The 19,358-nt window shown below is 53.2% G+C and overlaps 1 protein-coding gene across 3 annotated transcripts; it reads left to right on the top strand.

Annotated features, from left to right (window-relative positions):
- Positions 1–23: 23 nt before the first annotated feature.
- Positions 24–18,949, top strand: STK36 (serine/threonine kinase 36). 3 transcript variants are annotated; one of them, XM_053947233.1, is made up of 28 exons: positions 24–110; positions 240–345; positions 1,196–1,336; positions 2,037–2,114; positions 2,539–2,669; positions 2,911–3,160; positions 3,587–3,680; positions 3,937–4,106; positions 4,323–4,727; positions 4,837–4,980; positions 5,249–5,428; positions 5,644–5,732; positions 6,078–6,183; positions 6,941–7,082; positions 7,361–7,488; positions 8,095–8,199; positions 8,409–8,507; positions 8,698–8,792; positions 9,112–9,175; positions 9,346–9,456; positions 9,600–9,674; positions 10,074–10,248; positions 10,649–10,796; positions 10,993–11,152; positions 11,429–12,169; positions 12,270–12,772; positions 18,404–18,673; positions 18,792–18,949. In XM_053947233.1, the coding sequence occupies exons 2-26, from the start codon at positions 262–264 to the stop codon at positions 12,420–12,422; spliced, it is 4,068 nt and encodes a 1,355-aa protein (XP_053803208.1). In that variant the 5' UTR covers positions 24–110; positions 240–261; the 3' UTR covers positions 12,423–12,772; positions 18,404–18,673; positions 18,792–18,949. The 3 variants fall into 3 exon arrangements, with proteins under 3 accessions (XP_053803208.1, XP_053803206.1, XP_053803209.1); XM_053947231.1 differs by having other exon boundaries at positions 3,937–4,118; XM_053947234.1 differs by lacking the exons at positions 12,270–12,772; positions 18,404–18,673; positions 18,792–18,949 and having other exon boundaries at positions 3,937–4,118; positions 11,429–11,524; positions 11,649–11,770.
- The last annotated feature ends 409 nt before the right edge of the window (positions 18,950–19,358 follow it).

The following is a 19,358-nucleotide window of genomic DNA, read 5'->3' as shown; positions in this document are numbered from 1 at the left end:
CGGGGCAGGAGCGGAGCGGGGCGGGGCGAGGCGAGGCGAGGCGAGGCGAGGTTCATCCCGCAGCGGGATCGCTGCCACCAGGGCTCGGGGCTCGTCCTGCCTTGGAGCCGGTGGGCAAGAACAAAGCCTGGGGCGGGGCGGGGCGGGGCGGGGACGACACTCACCCAGGGGAACGGGCGCCGGGTGCAGCCCCGCGGGAGGGGACACGCTGCTCCTCACTGGCCTCTTTGCCTCGGCAGCTCAGCGGCCCCGTCCCGAGCGATGGAGAACTACCACGTACTGGAAATGATCGGCGAAGGGTCCTTTGGGCGCGTGTACAAGGGGCGCCGGAAGCACAGCGCCCAGGTGAGGGGAGAGGGTTGGGGCTCTGCTGTGTGTGGCCGGGGCTGATTTCTGGTGCCTCTCGGGTTCTAAGGCTCTGCCAGGATTTTGGGACTCGGCATTCATTCGGCTTTCTGCTGACGTTCCTGACCAGCTCCAACTAGCACTAAGTCATCTGGATTCAAGGGACATCAGGAGCGACCTCAAGACCTCAAAGCAGAGCCAGCACTAAATTTAGATCCTCTGAAACCCCCAAGAGAAACACCCCATAGCTGGTGCCTGACTATTACTAGGATGAATGTGTTTTCCTCTTATCAAGTTGAACCTCCCTCCGTTTCAATTTGTAATCCCTGTGTTGTCCTCCCACATGCTTCAGTCCCCTCACCATCATGGGCCTCTCTGCTATACCCATTCCAGCCTGTTGATGTCTTTCTGGGCCAAAAACCTGGCCACAATATTCCCAACATGGTGCACAAGATTAGAAATAAAGGTCAGCAATCACTTTGCCGCAGTTCCTGCGTGTTGATACAGCCCAGGGTGCTGCTAGTGTTCCTCATTTCCAGGGCACATTGCTGGCTCATGTTAGGCCTGCTGTTCACCAGCATCTTGAGGTCCTGTCCCATGTTTCTGAAGTTTATCTGTGTTCACTGATTACATTTCTTTGCTTTAAATGCCAGTGTGAAAAGAAGTGTGAGCACCAGTATTGATGTGCAAGGGCCAAGGGAGAGCCCTAGGTCCAAGGGCCCAGTGAACAAATGTCTCATTGTTCTATTGATGGTGTTCAGCTGGAACCCTGTTTGGGTTAAATGCAGCCTTTGCCAGGGTGGGTCTGACCAGGAGTCTGGTCTGATCCCAGCCTTTCCTGCTTTGAAAGGTGGTGGCCTTGAAGTTCATCCCCAAGGTGGGGCGGTCTGAGAAGGAGCTGAAGAACCTGCAGCGGGAAATTGAGATTGTGAGAGACCTCCATCACCCTAACATCATCCAGATGCTTGACAGCTTTGAGACTGCTAAGGAGGTGAAGGGGATTACTCCAGGCAAAGGCTTTTGCTTGACTGGGGCAGGGGAACAAGGACTGTCCCCTGCTGTTGTAGGGATATCTTTCTCACGAGATGCTGGTGACTTCATCCCAGGGTCTGGTTAGTGTTTTTCAGAGCCCTTTAGTATGTGCTCTGTGGGGAGCCAACACCTGTGTGGGATGCACTAGGTCATATGCAGAGGTGAAGGAGCTGACCAGGGGCTGTGTGGTACAGGAGGAGTGGTTTGAGATCACAGGATGAGGATCACTCTTCACTCATCAGTCTCTTCAGAGACTGGCTTTTCACTGATTTAAACTCACGTGGATATAATATGATAAGAGAGGATTGAAGACTGTCCTGTGGCACATGGGAATGTGAAATAAAGTCATTGGACAGCAGATTCAAAACAAGCTCAAGGAGTGTTTCTACCCACTGGGCTTGGCAGTACCATTCTGGGCTCATCCTGTCCTTCCCTCTTCCCTTGTTTTTGCTGGCTGTCTGAGAAATGGACAGCTACAGGACCTCTGCCAAGTGCCAGGTCCTTGCTGCAGTGCAGCTATGGGAACTCTCTTCCATTCCAAGTCCCAGCCCAACCTGATGGACTTTGCATGATGGCACCCCAACACCTCCCTCAAATTTCTTACCCTGCTTTGTTCTGGTCCCCAGGGCCTGATCTCACCATATTGCTCTTCTCTTCAGGTGGTGGTAGTGACTGACTATGCAGAGGGAGAGCTCTTCCAGATCCTGGAGGATGATGGGAGTTTGCCTGAGAACCAGGTGTCTATCATTGCTGTGGCCATGCAGTGTTTGCTGCAGGCTAGAGAAAACAGGACTTGTGTGCCTGCAGGCAGAAGGTCTCTGCTGTGAGCCAGGAATGTCAGGAGGGTGAGGGTGCCTCTGGCAGAGGCTTCTGCTTCACCTGGCAGAGCTTCTGAAAAGGATGGAGAGGGGGCTAGGTTGGCATTGTGGAACAGTGGGGTCCTGCAGAGACCTCAGTTTCTCTGTTCCCTTTACAAGGGCCACAGCACTAGACTGCCTTGGCTATTGGCCCACTCCAAGAAACTACTGGGGCTGGTGCCTGCCCCAAACAGGACAAAAGTAGAAGTAGTGTGGGAGCCAGGCTGTAAGGGACCTAGCCCCTGTGGTTGTGCCAGTGGGTGGCACCATGGGGCGCAGGGTGAGGCTTCTGTGTCTCCGGCAGGTCCAGACCATAGCTGCCCAGCTCATCTCTGCTCTCTATTACCTGCACTCCCACCGCATCCTGCACCGTGACATGAAACCCCAGAACATCCTGCTGGGCAAAGATGGTGTTGTCAAGCTCTGTGACTTTGGGTGAGTGCTGGGGGCCAGCTTGAGGGGAATGCTTGGCCTTGGAGCAGCCAAGGGGTTTCTTGGATGCTGTAGAGGAGGAGTGGAGGAGTGTGGAAGCAGGCCTGGATTCTGTGCATATTTAGAAGTTAAGCAGAGAGGGGAGATTTTGTCCTCCAGAGGAGGATAAATTCATAGGGAACTCCCTAAGAGCTGCAACAGATGTTTCATTCTGAACTTGAGGTCTGTACTTTGCTCTGAGCAGGTTTGCCCGTGCCATGAGCATCCACACCATGGTGCTGACATCCATCAAGGGCACCCCGCTGTACATGTCCCCTGAGCTGGTGGAAGAACGGCCATATGACCACACAGCAGACCTGTGGTCTGTAGGCTGCATCCTGTATGAGCTGTTTGTGGGCACTCCTCCCTTCTACACCAACAGCATCTTTCAGCTTGTCAGCCTCATCATCAAGGACCCTGTCAAATGGCCCACGACCATGAGCCCAGTGTTCAAGGTAAGAGCCGAGGCCCTGTCTGCAGGGTGAGATCTGTTAATGCACTTTTGGCCTCACCTGCTGCCCTGGTGTGTCACTCTTAGCTTTTATGTCCCCTGACAGGGACTTCAGAACACAGAAAAGCTGTTCTGAAGCTGTGTTCTGTGAATGAGAGCTGGACCTCCTGGAATGGGAATCTTTATCACCGTTATCAAATGTCTGCTGTCCTTAAGCTGGCAAACTGGGTCCAACAGCAGAGGATTTATTGGGTTGTGAAGGGAAATATCTTGCCATCTGCCCTAAGCACTAGTGCTACTCCTTTCCCAGAGCTAGGCAGGAAAGGCAGGCCTCCTGGGTGCCCTCAGTGAGGGAGACTGGTGGGTACACTATGCTCACTGGTGGGTGCTGAACATGTGTCAGTGATCCTGCTGCTCCGCTGCTCTGCAGAGCTTCCTTCAGGGATTACTAATGAAGGACCCCCACAAGCGCCTGTCATGGCCAGAGCTACTTTCTCACCCCTTCATTGCTGGACGGGTTACTGGTGAGTACTTACTCCTCTTCCAAAACTGTCCAGGTCTGTTTCTTTCTACTGCTGTCTGGAGACTGGGAGGACCTCCCTGCCTTGCTATTTTCACTATCCTGGTCTATGCCTCTCTCCTCTGAGCTTTTTCCAAGCACTGACTCCTAGCTCCTGCTCCTGGTCTTGCTCTGGGTTCCTTACGATTCCCCTGGGATCTCAAGAGATATCACCCTCTCAAGAGAGAGCTGCTGCTGAAGTTCTCCTCTTGCCACCCCAGTGATTGATGACACAGAAGAGCATGGGATTTCAAACCCCTTTACCATCAAGCTATCTCCGGAGCTGCAGGCCCTGAAGGAGCAGCAAGTCCATTCCATGGCCCCCAGGAGCACCCAGTCCAGGATCTTGAGAAAGGCCCAGCAGAAGATGGTTGAAGAGACACAGAAAAAGGTGGAGAAAAGTGTAAGGTTCCTCATGCTATGTCTCACAGTCAAGGCAAAGGAAGGACACTGAAATGGGCCCTGGGGGAAAACACATGACTACATGGGTCAGGCTGGGGTGTCAGCAACACACAAGGGAGGATGTGGGGTGCTCATGGTAGTGGAGTCTAGGGGGCTCATTTGACTGAGTAACCCTGCCCTGACCAAACTTCTCTGCTATTGCCAGGGGCAACTGAAGGCACATGATGCATCTATGAAGGATTCTGCCAATGGACATCCCACACATAGTCCCAGAGCAGCATCATGGAAGGCAGCCCCTGAGGAGAGGGAGCCATTGGCTGCCTCCAATAAAAAGAATCCATGTCTCCTGCAAGGAAAGAGCAGCACAGCAGAGTGGGAGTTGGAGGAGTCTCCTCCCATCCCAGGGAGAGAGAGGCAGAGGCTGGGGCAGGAGGAAGAGGGAAAGGAAAGGTCTTTCACTGACTGTACTGTTTCCTTGGCCAGGCAGCACAGCCTCTCTCAAGACTATGAGTGGGAGGTTCTTGGAGCAGGTTCCCCTCCACAGCCTGGTGCTGGCAGGGCAGAGCCCTGCACCAGGCACAGCACTGCGGCTGTGGACCTGGAGAGTGAGGTAAGATGGTGTCTTGAGTGAGGACAGCAAGGCCCAGTTTCCAGGGGCTGGTACAGAGACCCTGGGACTGGCAGGGTCTGTGGCACCAGTCCTCTCTCTCTGTGGCTAGGAGCTGGAGAGTGATGAGGAGTGGTGGCACCTGATTGAGGACACTGAGCCCTCAGCCATGGAGCTGAGCGTGCCTCTGAGCCTTCTGAGGGACTCAGCTTTCCAGCACCGTGTCCAGGACCGCCTGGCAGACTCTGCTCAGCAGGTAAGTGATGGCTGGCCCAGGCAACTAAGACTGGAGAATTGGATGCTGCCTTCTTCATCAATATTAGGTTGGAAACATATGGAGAATCCTCAGCCCAGCCAGCAAAAAGATCCTCTGCTTCTCCGGGAGTTAGAGCTGTCTTGTGTACTTGGCTTGCATCTGCTCCTCTGCTGTCCCCTGCCTGAATGGGTTGAAGGGCTGCTGCATGGCTGGTGGAGACACCAAAATTGCTGCTCATTATCAGCTCTTCTGGCTTCTCTGTGTCCAGGTGCTGGAAGGGATGCTGGAGGGAGCCTCCCATCTTCGTTCTGTGCTTCGTGTTATTGGCAACCTCCTGTCTACCCGGTGTGATGCTGTGCTGCTGGACCACTTCTGCCGAGAGCTGAATGTGCCTCTGTCCCTGCTGTGTCTAGCCAAGCAGATCCTGGAAAGTGGTGTCACCAAGCAGGTGAGTGTAGAACCTCAGGGAAGTAGGGGTGCCTTCCAGCCTTGCAGAGTGCTGGTGCTGAGGAGGCCCTGGTGTCCTGCTGGACCTGGCTCACAGGTTCCTCTTCTAGGCACCCTTGAGAAGGGGGAGGTTCTGGTAGGGAAGGATCCTGTCGTAGTGGTGTGGGGATGGCCAGTGGACAATCCCCATTTGTGGTTTCTTTCTGGATTCTGCAGCAGCCCTGGTGTATCGCTGTGCTGACAGACCTCCTCATGGTGACCAAAGTTTGTTTCAGTAGCCTGGAGGAGAGTGGGCAAAAGGACAGGTAGGGAAAACCTTCAGTTCCCTGAGGTCTTGTGTGGTCACTCTGGGGACCTGGCAGTACGTGGAAGGGTGGTGTTCATACTCTGCAGCTGGAGTTGTCTCTGTGGGAAAGCATCATGGTCTAAGTGCTTCATGCCATATTGCTGTGCTCACAGAGGAGCACTTTCCTTGAATGGGATTAATTGAAGGAAAGGCACAGTTGACAAGTCGAGTTGTGCTGCCTGCTGGCAGGAGCTCACAGTGTGAGTGTGTGCTGCCTGCTCCATTAGCCAGGGCCATGTGGGCCTGTCCTCAAAGCAAGGGGCCATGTTTCTCTGCACTCATCTGTTCTTGCTGCCCCCCACAGCCTGCAGGCCGTCCAGGAGAGTGCTGACTGCTTCCTGGCCCTGCTGCCGGAGCTGCTGGCTGTGCCAGTCGACAGTGAGATGAGACTCTGCCAGCAAAGCCTCCTGGTAAGGGTGCCCCCATCTCCCTTCTCCACACCCTCTGACCCCAGGGACAGAAGCTATGGGGTTGTCTGTGTATGTTGGGGGAATGCAGCCTGAGGACCTGCTCCTAACTATGGGGTCTGATGCGTTCTTGTCAGGGCAGGCTGTCTCACCCACTGGGTTTTTTGCAGGGAATTGCATACAAAAAGAAGGTCTCTGAGGGAGCACCTTTGCTGGCCTTACCATTCTAGTGTGGCTTTACTGGCTGAGCTGATGGCAGGTGCAGTCCCTTGTACACACTCTGGCACAAAAAGTGTCACTTCACCAGACATGCCCCTGCTTCTGCTGCCAAGAGTTCTGCTGCTGGGATTGTGTTGGGTGGGCACAGAGGGTTCTCAGCATTGGAGCATGATTCACGTGTGGCTTGGGCAGGAGATGCATACAGGCTTGCTTTTGATATCTTTTAGCCTTTGTTTTCAAGCTGCATGTTTTAGTGCCAGAGTCAGCAAGAGCAAAAATAGCTGTTGGGCATGCTCTGCCAGGCTGTGATAGAGGTGAGGAGGGACATGTGCCTCCGTGTGTACCCCTCACTTTGGCAGCATGCAGCCAGATGTGGGTCCCATGCAGAAACCTGGCTGGAGTGGATATTTGGAGGTCCCTGAAGTTCCAGCATGAGTCCTCCTCCCATCTCTGCTGTCCTCCCACAGCTTCCTCCTGTGCTGTCCTTTTCTTTCCTCTCAAACTCAGTCTGCAGTGATGGCAACCCCTGTGTCTTCCCCAGTGCTTCACCCAGCTCTGTGAGAGCCTGGACACGACAGACCCCTCTATCTCTGCACACTTGTACACCAGGCTGCAAGAGGAGCATCAGCCCCTGCTGAACAGACTCCTTCAAGGATCCATCTCAGAGCAGCCTGCTCTTCGAGGTAGCAGTGGTAGCAGCTCACCATCTCTTCCTGGAGTTTCTTCTCCTTCCTGTCCTTGGGCTCCATCAGAGCTCTGATGGCCATTGTAGTGCTGTTGGCCAGGAGAGGGCTGAAACTTACCTGTCCAGACCCCTGCTAACTTAGGCTCTCCTCCCTCAATCCCAGATCGCACCCTCCTTATGTCACAAGCCTGACTTTTTCTCTCTTGCCATCCAACCCTATCCTGATGCCCCTCAGCACCTTTAGCACAATGACTCCCCAGCTCTGTCCCTGTGCAGGTGCAGCAGTGGAAGCCAAGTCAGCCCATGACCAGAACCCAGGTGTAGCAGACCTCTTCCTGGCTGCATTGGCTGCTGCATGCAGCATGCCCCTGGAGAGAAACAGCTGTCGGGAAGCCAAGGAGCAGGTCAGACCAGCTGTCTGTACAGGGTGAAGAGGTGTGGTCTTCACAGGGGCAGCAGCCCTTTCTAGGAGGAGCTCTTTCTCAACAGTAGAGGGAAGGGCTGGGATCCTCTGGCTTTATTGGCTGCAGGGCTCATATTTGTGGGCTGCACTTCCTCAGCCAACAGCTGACCTTAGGAATCCTTAGGAATGTAAGGATTCTCGAATCAATGAAGAAATTCAAACTTAGGATCTGAACTGTGAGATGGGCTAAGTAAAGAACTAGGCAATGCAGGGAAAACATGAAGAATTCTTTTATTACAGTGATACGAACTGTAAGAAATCTGAAATTGAAGGGGCAGTAAGAGGGAAAACAATTACAGGTTTACATTTGATTCTTTAACTCTGAGTCAACAAGGAGGGAAGCAGAGGAGGAATCTTACCTTGCTCATCTCAACTCTGGGACTGTGCATCAAAGCCATGCTAGGTCATGGCAGATAGGCATCCCTTATAGTAGACACAGATGGAGGAAGCAGATGCTTTCTTTCATTAAATTGTTGCTAGCATTAAACTCTTCTAGTCTGGGCAGTGTTTCAGGTGCCCAGAGTGCAAAATAGGCTGATTCCTACAGGTTGCTCACACATTAGCTGAAAAGCTTATAGAAGGAGAGAGCCAGCAGCTTGCAAGACTGCTGGGGAGACTGGAGGACCCAGGCTGCTCCTTGAACGTCCTGAAGGTAATGGCCCCATCCTTTTATCTAGCTCTGCCCAGAGGTGCCCGGGCCTTTGCTCTGGGATTAAGAGCATGGCAAAGAGGGAACTGTGAGTTTAGCCTTCAACGGCTCCCATCTGCCTGGTGTCAATTGTTGAGTAAATGAACCTATGGTAGCCATGGGGTGGAGCCTGTCTACAGGGGCTGGTGGCATCTCTTCCCTCTGCCTTGCAGATCCTCTATGCTGGCTGCCATGCCTACCCAAACCTGTGCCAGCACCTGGGAAGGAGCCAGCCACTGTGGGGTTCCCTCATGCAGCTCTTGAAGGGTGAGGTAGGACTGACCACAGCCCTGGTGCAGGGACAGGAGTGTGGGCAGGCAGGACGCATTCCTCTGAGCACTGGTCAGATGAATCTATAGTGGGGGGAGGAGTTTAGGGGAGTTCAATCTGAAGAGTGCAGTTCTCCTCCAGGGCCCAGAAACACTTCCTTCTCCCCTACTATGACTTTTGTTCCTTTGGTAGGTCCCTGTGGTGGAGGTGACTCAGGAAGCAGCCTGTGAAGCCTCTCTGTACCTGCTGGCCCTGCTCACCCTGCAGCTTCAGGCATCCCCTCCCAGGTAAGCAGACACTTTCACTCATGGGTGGGAAAGGAACATGCCCTGCCCTGAACAGCACTCTGTCCTGCACACTGCCCAGAGCTGGGAACCTGGTCCCACTGATCCCTCTGATCCAGACATACCAACAGAATGCTGGGCAGTGTGCGTTGCTGCTGGGGATATGGTGAGGATAACCCAGTGCAGACAAGGAGGTGCTGTGAACCAGGGCTCCTCCTGAAACGTGGCTGCTTCCCAGCCATGTGGGTATTTGGATGCTTCTGTTCTGCATGATGTGAAGCTGTGGGAACATAGTGCTTCTCTCCTGCTCCCTGCATTTCAGGTGTGAGGAGATGGTTGCCCTGGCTGTGGATCTCATCACACAGTCTCCTGTTGTGTCCCTTGTGGTAAGCCACCCCCCCGCCAGAGCCACTACTGAGAGCCTTGCTGACCCCTGCATCCCATTTGGGCCTTAGTGTTCCTCACTCAGAGTAGGATGAGGCCAAAGGATGAAGGGTCAATAGTTACTGAGCAGATGGGAAAGTCCCAAAGGTGTTGAATTCTCCTTGTCCCACAGGGTGCTGCAGCATTTCTCCTGGCACAGCTCAGTCAGCATGGGGTGGCTTTGGAGCTCAAGAAAGAAAAGATCCTACCAGTGGTAACAAATGTGCTGACTGCACCTGCTGAGGTATGGGATGGGGACAGAGAAGCTGGGGACCCATGCATACCCCACTTAGAGGTGTGCAAAGATGGTCCTAGAAGGGTGCAAGTGTGATGCTGCTGCCCTCAAGCTCAGCACCCAGCTTGAGACTGTCTCCCACTGTCTTACAGCTGCAGCTCCCCCTGCCAATGGGTGCTGGTCTCTATGATGGGTTCTTTTTCCTCTTGCTGAAACTCCTTGAACAGGTACCAGTGTAGCCATCTCCTTTGCCTGGTCCCTGACAAAAGGTGTGTTGGCAAAAAGGCCTGAATGCACGTGGTTAACGAGGCTGAGGGAAACCAGGATCTGTGCAGTTTTGGCTGCACAACCCCATGAAAGTCACCTTGTGTCCCTGCAGGGCTGATAGGAGAGTGGTGGGTGGGGAGGGGTGATCCATGAGCACACTGGAGTGAAAGAGGGCAGAGATGCCCTGGGACTGATACTACTGAAAGGTGCAGCAGGACTGTCTACATGTCTGTAGACCACATCTGTCTAGCTAGCCCTGACCTTCAGAGGACCATGGGACTGGCAGAGCCATGTATCAGAACCCTGGGAAGCCATGGAGCACCATGAAGGCCTCTGAACATCTGCCTCTCTGCCTCTAGGAGGATGTGGTCTCGGAGCAGGGCTTTGCTTCCTCCGAGCTATGGAGCCTGGTGTGGCATTGTGTTGCTGTGGTGCTTCATGTGGACACCAACAGGGCAGCGCTGGAGGGAGACCCACCCCCAGGTGCTGGTCACCCCATGGCAGAGCCAGACTGGAACCTCCTCTCCCCTCAAGGTAGGAGCTGTGGGACAGCAGGGCATCTGCCCTGGACCCTGCTTGACATCCTGCCCTCAGACTTGCCCATGTCTGTCCCTCTCCACATCTGTTCCCTGTGGCCAGAGAAGTCAGGTGGTTTTTCTTGAGGACTGCAATCTTCTGGGGAGAGAGGGCTGGCCCATACTGTGCCCAGTTGGCAGCAGCTCAGCTGAGCTGGCTGTGGAGGAAGAAAAAAGAATGTCTGTGCTGCAGGGAATGTCCACTCTGGCAGGTGTGACCACCTGGGTGGAGATTTTCTGGTTTTGGGCAGGGAATCACAGAATCTACCCTGGAGCAGCCTCGAGGTAGCGCAGACAGAAGTGAAGGAACTTTACAGCCTTCTCTAGCTTTGCTCTTCTGCCTGCTGTTTCCCTTGCAGGAACCCTGTTATTCCTCAGCCTGGCCCTCAACATCTTCACTCGTGAGTCCCACCAGTGTCTGCCTCAGCTCACCCAGTCCCATGGTGTCCTCATGGTGACACTGAAGAGACTGCTGTCCCCTGGCTTCTTAGCATGCGTGGCACAGATGTGAGTTGTGGCAAGAGCTGAAGTGGGCAGAGCTCAGCTGCTGAATGGGGCATGGACATGAGCACACCAAGGGCTGAGAAGTTCCTGACCTGGCACTTAAAGAGCCTCTCCTTAGTGCCTGGCATAGGGAATGCCCTTTGCCCTGAGGTTTTTCTGATCATCTCTGTATTAAGCCCCCTCTCTTTCACAAATTCAGGCAAGCAGGAAAGGATGGGGACCCCGAGGTTGTCCCAGATGTGGTCATCCAGGTCTGCCAGCTCCTCTGTTTCCCTTTTGCCCTGGATGTGGATAAAGACACCTTAGCACTCATCATGGAGGCTATGAGAGATACCCAGATCCCTGCCCAGCTGCTGCAGGTACTCTCTTGGCCCTGTGTTCCTCCTTTCCCCCATACTGTGGTGACCCCTCCCTACATTGCAGTCCCCAGTCTCCCCACATTGCATGGCACCACTTCACATCATGTTGGCAGCCCACACAAGGATGTCATTTGGATGCTATGCAGCCCTTGGAGAAGCTTGACTCGTTGCTAAGCTTGTGCTGACCTGCTGGCTGCCTTCAGCTGCTGCTTGGCTTGGCTCAGCTCACATGTGAGCGCAGTGCACTCAGCAGTGCTGTCTGTCCTTTTGCCTTAGGTCTGCGCTCACCATCTGCCCTTCTCGTTCACCGAGCTCCCCATGGGCCTCTTGTGCCAACTTGTGGTGTCTGATACACAGGTCATAGACCAAGTGGTGAGGGAAGCTACTGCCTCGGAGCGCATTGTTGCCTTCTTGAAGTCTGTCTTGTTCTCAGACAATGTCATACTCACAAGTGACCTCCTGTCTCTCTTGACCCACGTGGCCCGGGCCTGTTCAGAGCACCTGCCCTTTCTCCAGAGGATCCTGAGGGACTCAGATGTGGCTGACCAGCCACTGACCTACCTGCTCAGCCACAAGCAACATCTGATACGGGCCAGAACCTGCAACTTGCTGGGCAACCTGCTCCGCCACAGCTTTTCCCCAGCGCTGCAGAGCCAGCCGGATTGGCTGGAGAGGCTGCTGGAGTGCCTGTCGGACCCGGAGAGCTGCGTGCGCAGGGCAGCCACCTTTGCAGTGGGCAATGCTGCCTGCCACGCGTCTTGCCCGGCAGGGACCCTGGGCAGAGCCGTGCCTGCGCTGACCCGGCTGCTGAGCGACTCGCGGGCCCAGACGTGCTGCAACGCGGCCCTGGCCCTGAGCAACCTGGGCCAGCGCGGGGAGGAACTGCGGGATCTGCTGATCCAGAACAGGGCCCCCGACCTCCTGCTGCAGGTGACCTGCCAGGACCCACGGAAGACCGTGCGGGAGGGAGCCCTCGAGGCATTGCGAGCCCTCAGCCAGCACCCTGGAATCCAGCAGGTACTGTACGGAGACCTCGGCTCCTTTGGGGGGCCTGATGGAGTTGTGGGGACAAGGGTCAAGCTGGTGGGTGACTCCTGTCCCTCTCTTGGCTGTGCAGGTCCTGCTGTCCCTCAAAGCCACCGAGAGGCTGGCCGCTGTCAGTCCCCGGACGCCTTCTGCCCGGCACTGCGAGCTACTCCGCCGCCTCGCAGCTCTGCCCGGCCGCGCGGGGCCCGGCCAGCTGTCGCCGCGGACCGGCGCTGAGCGGTGATGCCCGGGCATCCCGGGACACCACCGACGCTTCCTTCACCCTTCTCAGGCTCCAGCCGGACCTTCCTTGCAACCCGCGTTGTCCGCCTGAGCGGGACTCTACCCGGCCGTCTTTACGCGGGGTGCCCCCCGCGGGAAGCCGGCCCTGAAAAAATGCCCGTTCCATCTGTAACCGCGCCTTTCCCGACGGCTCCCACAGCCGTGGCCGCGCCGCCGCCGCCGCCAGGCTCCGCCGCGCCGCCAGGGGGCGGTACAGGCCCCGACGCGGTGGCTGCCGGGAGCTGTAGTCACGTGGGCCCGCCGGCTCCCCATGGTAACGGCGGCGGCGGGTCCGGCGGGCCCGGGCGGGCGGTGAGTATGGCGGCGTTGCCGCCCTGTGGAGCGGGGCATTGCTCCCCATGTGTCTCCCTGGGTTGCACCCTCAGAGTTCCCCCACTGGGGCGTAGGGCCCTTCTTCCCCCTGACTCCTGCCTCCCCGGCCCCTCCGCCTCTCCGCCCCATAGCCGTGGCCGGGCCCCGAGGAGGCACCTCGCTCCAGCCCGGGCCTCCTCGCAGGGCTCGCCATGGTCTTGCTCTGTGACCCCATGGGGCTGGGGGGGGGCGGTTCGGGAGCGCTCTGTGGCGAGACATGCTGGGGCTGGCGGCCTGGGCGGCGCTCCGGCATAGAGCATCCTGGTAGCACCTTCGACGTCAAAGTCTTTCACTTGGAGAAATGAGACACACAGCGTGTTCCCCGGGCGAGCGGCAGGGAGGAAGGGCTGGCTCCCCAGCTACCCACGGCCCCAGGGAGCCTCTCCAACGGTACTTGGAGTATTAGGATGGAGCTGGGATCGACCAGGCCTAGCTGGGGTGCTGGGACATCTTGGCTGTCCATCCTTTCATGGGGTGTTGCCTTGGCTGCTCTTGTGTTGTAAAAAGGAGCCGTTGAGTCTGAAAGATGAAAGACAGAGCTGAGTTGAGACAAGCCCGGAGTATTTCCTGAATGCCTCCAGGGTTTGGTCAGGGAGTGAGGAGTGAAGGTGTGGGGAAGCCCAGTGGCACTGTGCCAGCCTCCTGTGCAGCTGGGCTGTGGATGTCTCATGGGAGGCAGAGTTCTGCCCCACAGCTACACATCAAAACCCTGCCTACATGACCCTCTGAGGCTTGTCTTATTGTGATCTTCTCCTCATGGAATGGGCAGATGACATCTAGTGACTCCCGGATAGTTTGGGGGATTTACAGTGGATTGTTGGCCTTATTATAATTTTATGGAATAATAGTTCCACAATTCTTACTGTTTGTACTCAGCAGATAGTAGCATTTGTCTATCCTTTTGTTGCTCTCTTGCTGCAGTTGTTTTGTGTTAGGTAAAGTTCATTGATGACAATTGCCCCCTATCACACCTCAGTGGAGGGGTCCTTCTCAGGACAGCAGGGATTGCATTTCAAGGAGGAGCTGAGGGGACAAATGTCACCATCCCCATATAACAGCGCCTGCGTGGAGATGTCAGATCACTGACCGGCTGGGGGCATTGGCTGCTGTACCAGCCTGGCTGGGTGCCACTCCTTGACATTTCCCAGGTTCCTGCCATGCATCGAGTCTGGGAGTATTTGGCGGCTTCTCACCTTGAGTCTGTTTCTTTTCCACTCCTGAGCCCTGAGATATTGCTGTATGGAGTAAGGGTTTTACAGTGGCTTCAGAAGAATTTTTGCCAGCCCTGTCAGGACATGGAAGAGTCCTCAGCACATACTGAAGGACAAATCTGGGAACCTTTTCTTCTGATTGCAGCTATGTTTCAGTAAAAAGTATCAAGAACAGAAGGTGGACTAAGAAATTACGTGTTTTGAACTAATTGGGTAGTTCTTGTCTCCTTGCTATGTGTTGATATTTTATATTTGTTTCACTCCAAATCCTCCACTTTTATTTTTCTACTAAATGCCAGTCTACCTAAGATCAGATGGAGCTGTGCTGACTGCCCTCAGATCCTACACTGGTGGCCAAACTCTTCCCAGGTCTTGCCATGTAATTCTCTTTTCTCCCATCATGAAGTTCAGTTAAAAATGCTGTCCCTTCAGTTTGGATCTTCAGGAATGGGCTGTAGGCCTTCTTGATGAAAGGATGTTAAACACCTCATGGTTTAGCTTGTTGCTTTTAACCCAGACTTGTTTCTCTACTCTAGTTTATGCTGCAGTACAACTGCTTCTGTTGCCCATGTGATGAAAAAGTACAAATCAGGTGGGAGCAAGGGCAGGCACTTACCAGCTTCATTGCTGGGGAAACAGAGCTGCATGATCTGCTGTCACTGTGCACTGCATCTGCTTCAGAGTCTGGGGAGTCTGCCAGGGAGAAAAGTTGATATCCTTTGATAGCAATAGGAACTCCATGCTCTGCCCTTTGCTGTGGCCCCTGCACTGTCTGCTCACAGCCAGGTCAACCCTCCAGGGGTGAGCACTGAGCCAGCCCTTTATTTTAAGTGTCCTTGGTGCGCTCAAGCTAGAGCCCTGGATTTTCTGCCTACTGTGCCAGAGTTCCTCACCTCATCTGGCAGCTGTGCTTCAATGCCCTTAGTGTGGTGGGAAAGTCCCTTGTGAAGTCAAACACATGAGCCTTTAGTCCCTAGCCCACTCTATGTGTGCATGGACGGAGGCATTTGCTGATTTCCTGCAGCACAGGATGAGATGGTAGCTGGATTGCAGCTCTCCCATGGCTTGCTCCAGCATCCTGCTGTCCCTGAGGTCTGCCTCCACCTTGGGAAGAGGAGCACACACCTGAGCTACTCTATTTCTCTTGCAGGGCAGTGCTCTGCTTAAGTAAAGGGTCATTTCAGGCAGCCATACGCTCCTCATACTTCCTCTATTCAGTGTGGAGTGGAGTTCAGCACCACAGCTGATGAATGGAAATAACCAGCACTGGCACAAATGTAATCGTGGGATGCAGGTGGAGTTTGCTGATGCATCCTCACAGAGGTTGATTTCTCACTGGTTTGGTGTTTTTTTGTTTGTTTGGGTTTTTTTTTGGTTTTTTTTTTGTTGTTGTTGTTTTTTTTTTTTTTTTTTTTTTTGTTTTTTTTGTTTTTTTTTTTTTTTTTTTTTTGTGGTTTTTTTTTTGGGTTTGTTTTTTTTTTTTAACCTGAGTGGCCAAGCAAAAACTTGACGTCTCGATTGGGACAGAAATTGGTTGTCATCCTCTGGATTTGCACACAAAATATGGTTCTGCAAGGATGATAATGAAGCTGAGAGGGAACAGTGATGCTTAACTGTGTGGCAAAGCAGCACACCAGGCTGATGCACCCAACAGCATTTCTGTGGTGGCCCAGCTGCCTCTGAGCTATGTCCTCATGGACAAACTGTGGCCAGCAACACCCTCTGCTCTTCAGCTTGAACTTGCTGGTGGCCTCAGGTGCTTTGGCTTGGTGTGTGACTGCCCTTGAGGCCACTAGTTTCTTGGAGCTGATGTAGGGGAGGGAGGGTTGTTTCCATGCTGTTGAAACACAATAAGCTATGAGCTGTTGGAGCACTTTTAGGCACTTGGTTGGTCTCAGATCAATGTTATTGATCTTGTTCAAAGTTTTAAATTTTTTGAAGGGATACAAACCCTTATTTTTAAATGCATATTTGTTTTAAAACCCATTTGTTTTGCATTGTTGTTAACTTGCTTGTTCAAGCTTTAATCAAAAATCCCAGAGCTGCAAGTGAGGAACTTGGTGTAAACTCAGGTCTTGTTTAGAAAAAGATGTTATTCTTTTTAAAAATAAAGAATATGCACCCTGGAATGCCATAGAAAACAATAGCAATTGCAGTTGTCTAATCTCTCCTCCTTGTGATTTTAGGCTGTGTGTGACTGACAACACATTATCAGGTCAGCTTGCAGTGCATACATTTACAAGCTGTTGTTATTTTAAGTGTGTCACCAAGCTGCAAACTTGGTGACACACTTAAAATGTGTCCAATTTTTTGTCCAAATGTTTGTCCACAGCCAAACTCTTCTAACAGTGGGATGATGTGCATATGTGGGCTCTTGAGGTCTTGTCCTTTCCTGTTTGGAACAGGACTGTGAGGAGCTGCCACACTGTCATTAGAGGAACACATGCTGCAGTGGGGCTCAGGCTGGAAGAAAGGATTTTGACTGATGCATACTGGGGTGCACAGAGGCTGGAGCACATGTTGGCCCTGTGCTTTTGCGATGTCACATTTGTACAGGCTGTGGCAGTGCTCCAGCTGACGTCCCAACACTTGCGAGCAAGCTGTGTGGCAGTAAAAGGTGCTGGCAGAATAATTGCAAGCAAGTGCAGCTGTACAGTCACTCCAACAGTGACAGCTTTGGCCTCTGTATTGTGTGTCAATAAGTCCAAGCCAAAATCCATTAATTACTTGTTTGGGTTTGAATTCCAGCCTGGCCAGTTCACCCAGGGCTTTTCCTAGCTCATGTTTCTACCATAAAATTTCAAGAGTGATATTTTATTGCCATTGTGAGATGAAGAACAGACTCCAGCTCCTTTCTCATAAAGTTGGGTTGGCAGAACTAGGGATTGCATCAAGTTGTGACCTTTGTCCATCCCAAAATTCAGCTGAATTAAACATAAAGGAAAAAGGGATTTACCCTGGGGCAGGTGACGTTGTTCCTACCCAGAGCCGCAGAGATGTGGCAGCTGCTGTCCTGTTGTGACCACAGCCTGGCATGTGAAGGTGACTCCCTCCATCTCCATCAGGTCTCCTGGACACTCAGCAGCTGCCTTGTCAAGCTGTCCTTGCAGTAAGGATGGGGGACAGTTTTCAGGTGGACATTAGAATTGGCATACAGGAGGTGTGAATGGGGGGAAGGACGGAGGACAGGCAGATGGACTGGTGCTATCAGTCTGGATGCATCCTGACCTGCCTCCTGTGAGGGCACCTTCCTTTCATCCTTCCTGCCCCTCCTGCCCCTATCTCTGAGCTCCTGTGTCTCCACAAGGAAACAGTGATGATGACTAGCTGTTGGCCAACCTAGGCCTTACCTGAAAGCTGTACTAAAGTCCCTGTGGCTTTCTTATGCAGCCACTGTTTCCTGCACACCCCTCCCCTGTGCTGGCCCAGATGCTTCTGCAACTCCGTGACAAAACTGCTCCATAGAGGGGCAAGATCAGCACATCTTTGTCTGCTACTATGGGGCTGGGTTCCAGGCAGTGTTAGGTAAGGCTGTGCCACAGCCAGACCTCCACCCTGGCAGCCACAGCTGTCAGCAGCACCCCCATGTCTGTGTCAGTCACATCTGTGCTACCATTGTCACTTACTCCAGATCAGGGTCACACAGGACTTCTGTTGGCATTTTCACACCTGTGTATAAGCTGACTGTAAGATTCACAGCCCTTGTTACAGCTTCATTAGGCCTCATCACTTTTATTTTTACAGCAAGATGATCCATTGATAGCTGTAAAGCCGGGTGGAGATGAGGTACAGATGGCTTTCACTTCAGGCTGGTTTTACAAGGTCATTCACAGCCGGGCGAGACTGCAGGCGATGGCCAAACTGGCAGCACAGGTGGTGATGCCACAGTGACAGACTCTCTAACCAGGAACACTCATTCTCTTTGGATTTTAATTTGCTCTTTAACACCTATGTTCACTGGTGTGCTAGGGTCACTTTGTGGTCTGAGTGTGCTTGTGAGCTGGGGGGAACAGCGTGTGCAAGGCAAGCTCCACTCCCTTGTTTACTGGTGGAAATTTGATCTGGGCAGGTGGCGGCATCTGAGCCACTGCTTCTTCGCTCTGTGCTAATCGCTGTGAATGTCACAACACAGCCTGGTTTGCTGCTGGGGGCAGATTGGGTAGCAATGGAATAGTGTTGTACATCTGAGTTATGGGATTCTCTTCTCTGGGGCTTGGAGCCCCTGTGGGCTGCAGCTCCCACTGGGATGCAGGTGCCCTGTCCTCAAAAGGAGTTCTCAGCTTGACTTGTATCGGTGCTAATAAGCAATGCAGCTCTATGGGCATTGAATGGACGTGGCACTTTCCATATTTCCTTGCAGAGCTTGCCAGGGTAGCAGCTCTCCTTGAGGATGTGTAGCTCCTATGGGATACTGCATGGGCTGTTCCATCTCCTACATCCTCTGGCTGAGATGCTGTTGACCTGCTATCTTCTGGAGACTGGAGCTGATTCACAGGCTGAGAAGGTCTGGCAGGTGTAGGTCTGTCTGACCCAGCCCTGTGGTGGCGTGAGCTGCTGTGATGGTGCTACAGAGCAACCTCAGAGTCTCCAAGCTACACTTTAACTGCTGCAGCTGAGGCTTGTCTTTCAGGTGAGAAAGGAGTGTGTATGTGTGTGGCAAGAAAAGGAAGAGTGTGATGCTTGATTCACTGCTTATCCTTCTTTCCTTCTTTTTATACCTTTATTTATTTTTTTTTTTAACATGCAAGTGTGTGAGAGCTGGAAGGTGGAAGAACCAGCCAGCCTGCTTGGAATACAAATTCCTATCGCAGCTGTATCCAGGGGCCCTCCAGGCATGTGTTGAAGCAATAACTAGCTAGTGGTTTGTTTTCTCTTTTCCCTTCTCCTCAGGCAAGAGGATGTTGCAGGTATGGTGCAATAATTCATTCTGGGAAGATTCAGTACACTTCTATCTGCAGCTCTGTGGTCTGCCAGTTTGATCCTTGCAGGAGACTTTTCTGAAGGACTGCAGTGGGGAGAAATGTATGTGCACAGTACTACCAGTCCCTGCTGGAAACAGAAGTGTTAATGTTAGAACAGCCCTGCATTTGATTCTTGCTGCCTTCTCAGTCCTGAGCTCTATAGGAAGCCTTTAGCCCTCACCAAACTTTTCTACAAGAGTGAGAAACATGTTCCTTTTAAAAGCAAGGACTGAGGTTCTCATCTAGTTGTGTAATGTACTGAGCTGAAGCTTTAAGGAGCAGGGAGAAAAAATAAGCAGATGTTTTGGTGTTCCTGGCAGAGTCAGGAGGCTGATGTTGGAGACACAGAGCTGT

The sequence above is a fragment of the Vidua chalybeata genome, chromosome 7, assembly GCF_026979565.1.
Source record: "Vidua chalybeata isolate OUT-0048 chromosome 7, bVidCha1 merged haplotype, whole genome shotgun sequence".
NCBI classification, from domain to species: Eukaryota; Metazoa; Chordata; class Aves; order Passeriformes; family Viduidae; genus Vidua; species Vidua chalybeata.
Note: the sequence above shows the minus strand (reverse complement) of the source record. Positions and strands in the feature narration are given on the sequence as shown.

Coding starts and splice junctions, on each gene's coding strand:
- STK36 (XM_053947231.1), top strand. CDS start 262: ATGGAGAACTACCACGTACTGGAAATGATCGGCGAAGGGTCCTTTGGG. Junction 5,429..5,643: donor AAAGTGGTGTCACCAAGCAG/GTGAGTGTAGAA, acceptor TGGATTCTGCAG/CAGCCCTGGTGTATCGCTGT. Junction 9,176..9,345: donor CTCCTGTTGTGTCCCTTGTG/GTAAGCCACCCC, acceptor CTTGTCCCACAG/GGTGCTGCAGCATTTCTCCT.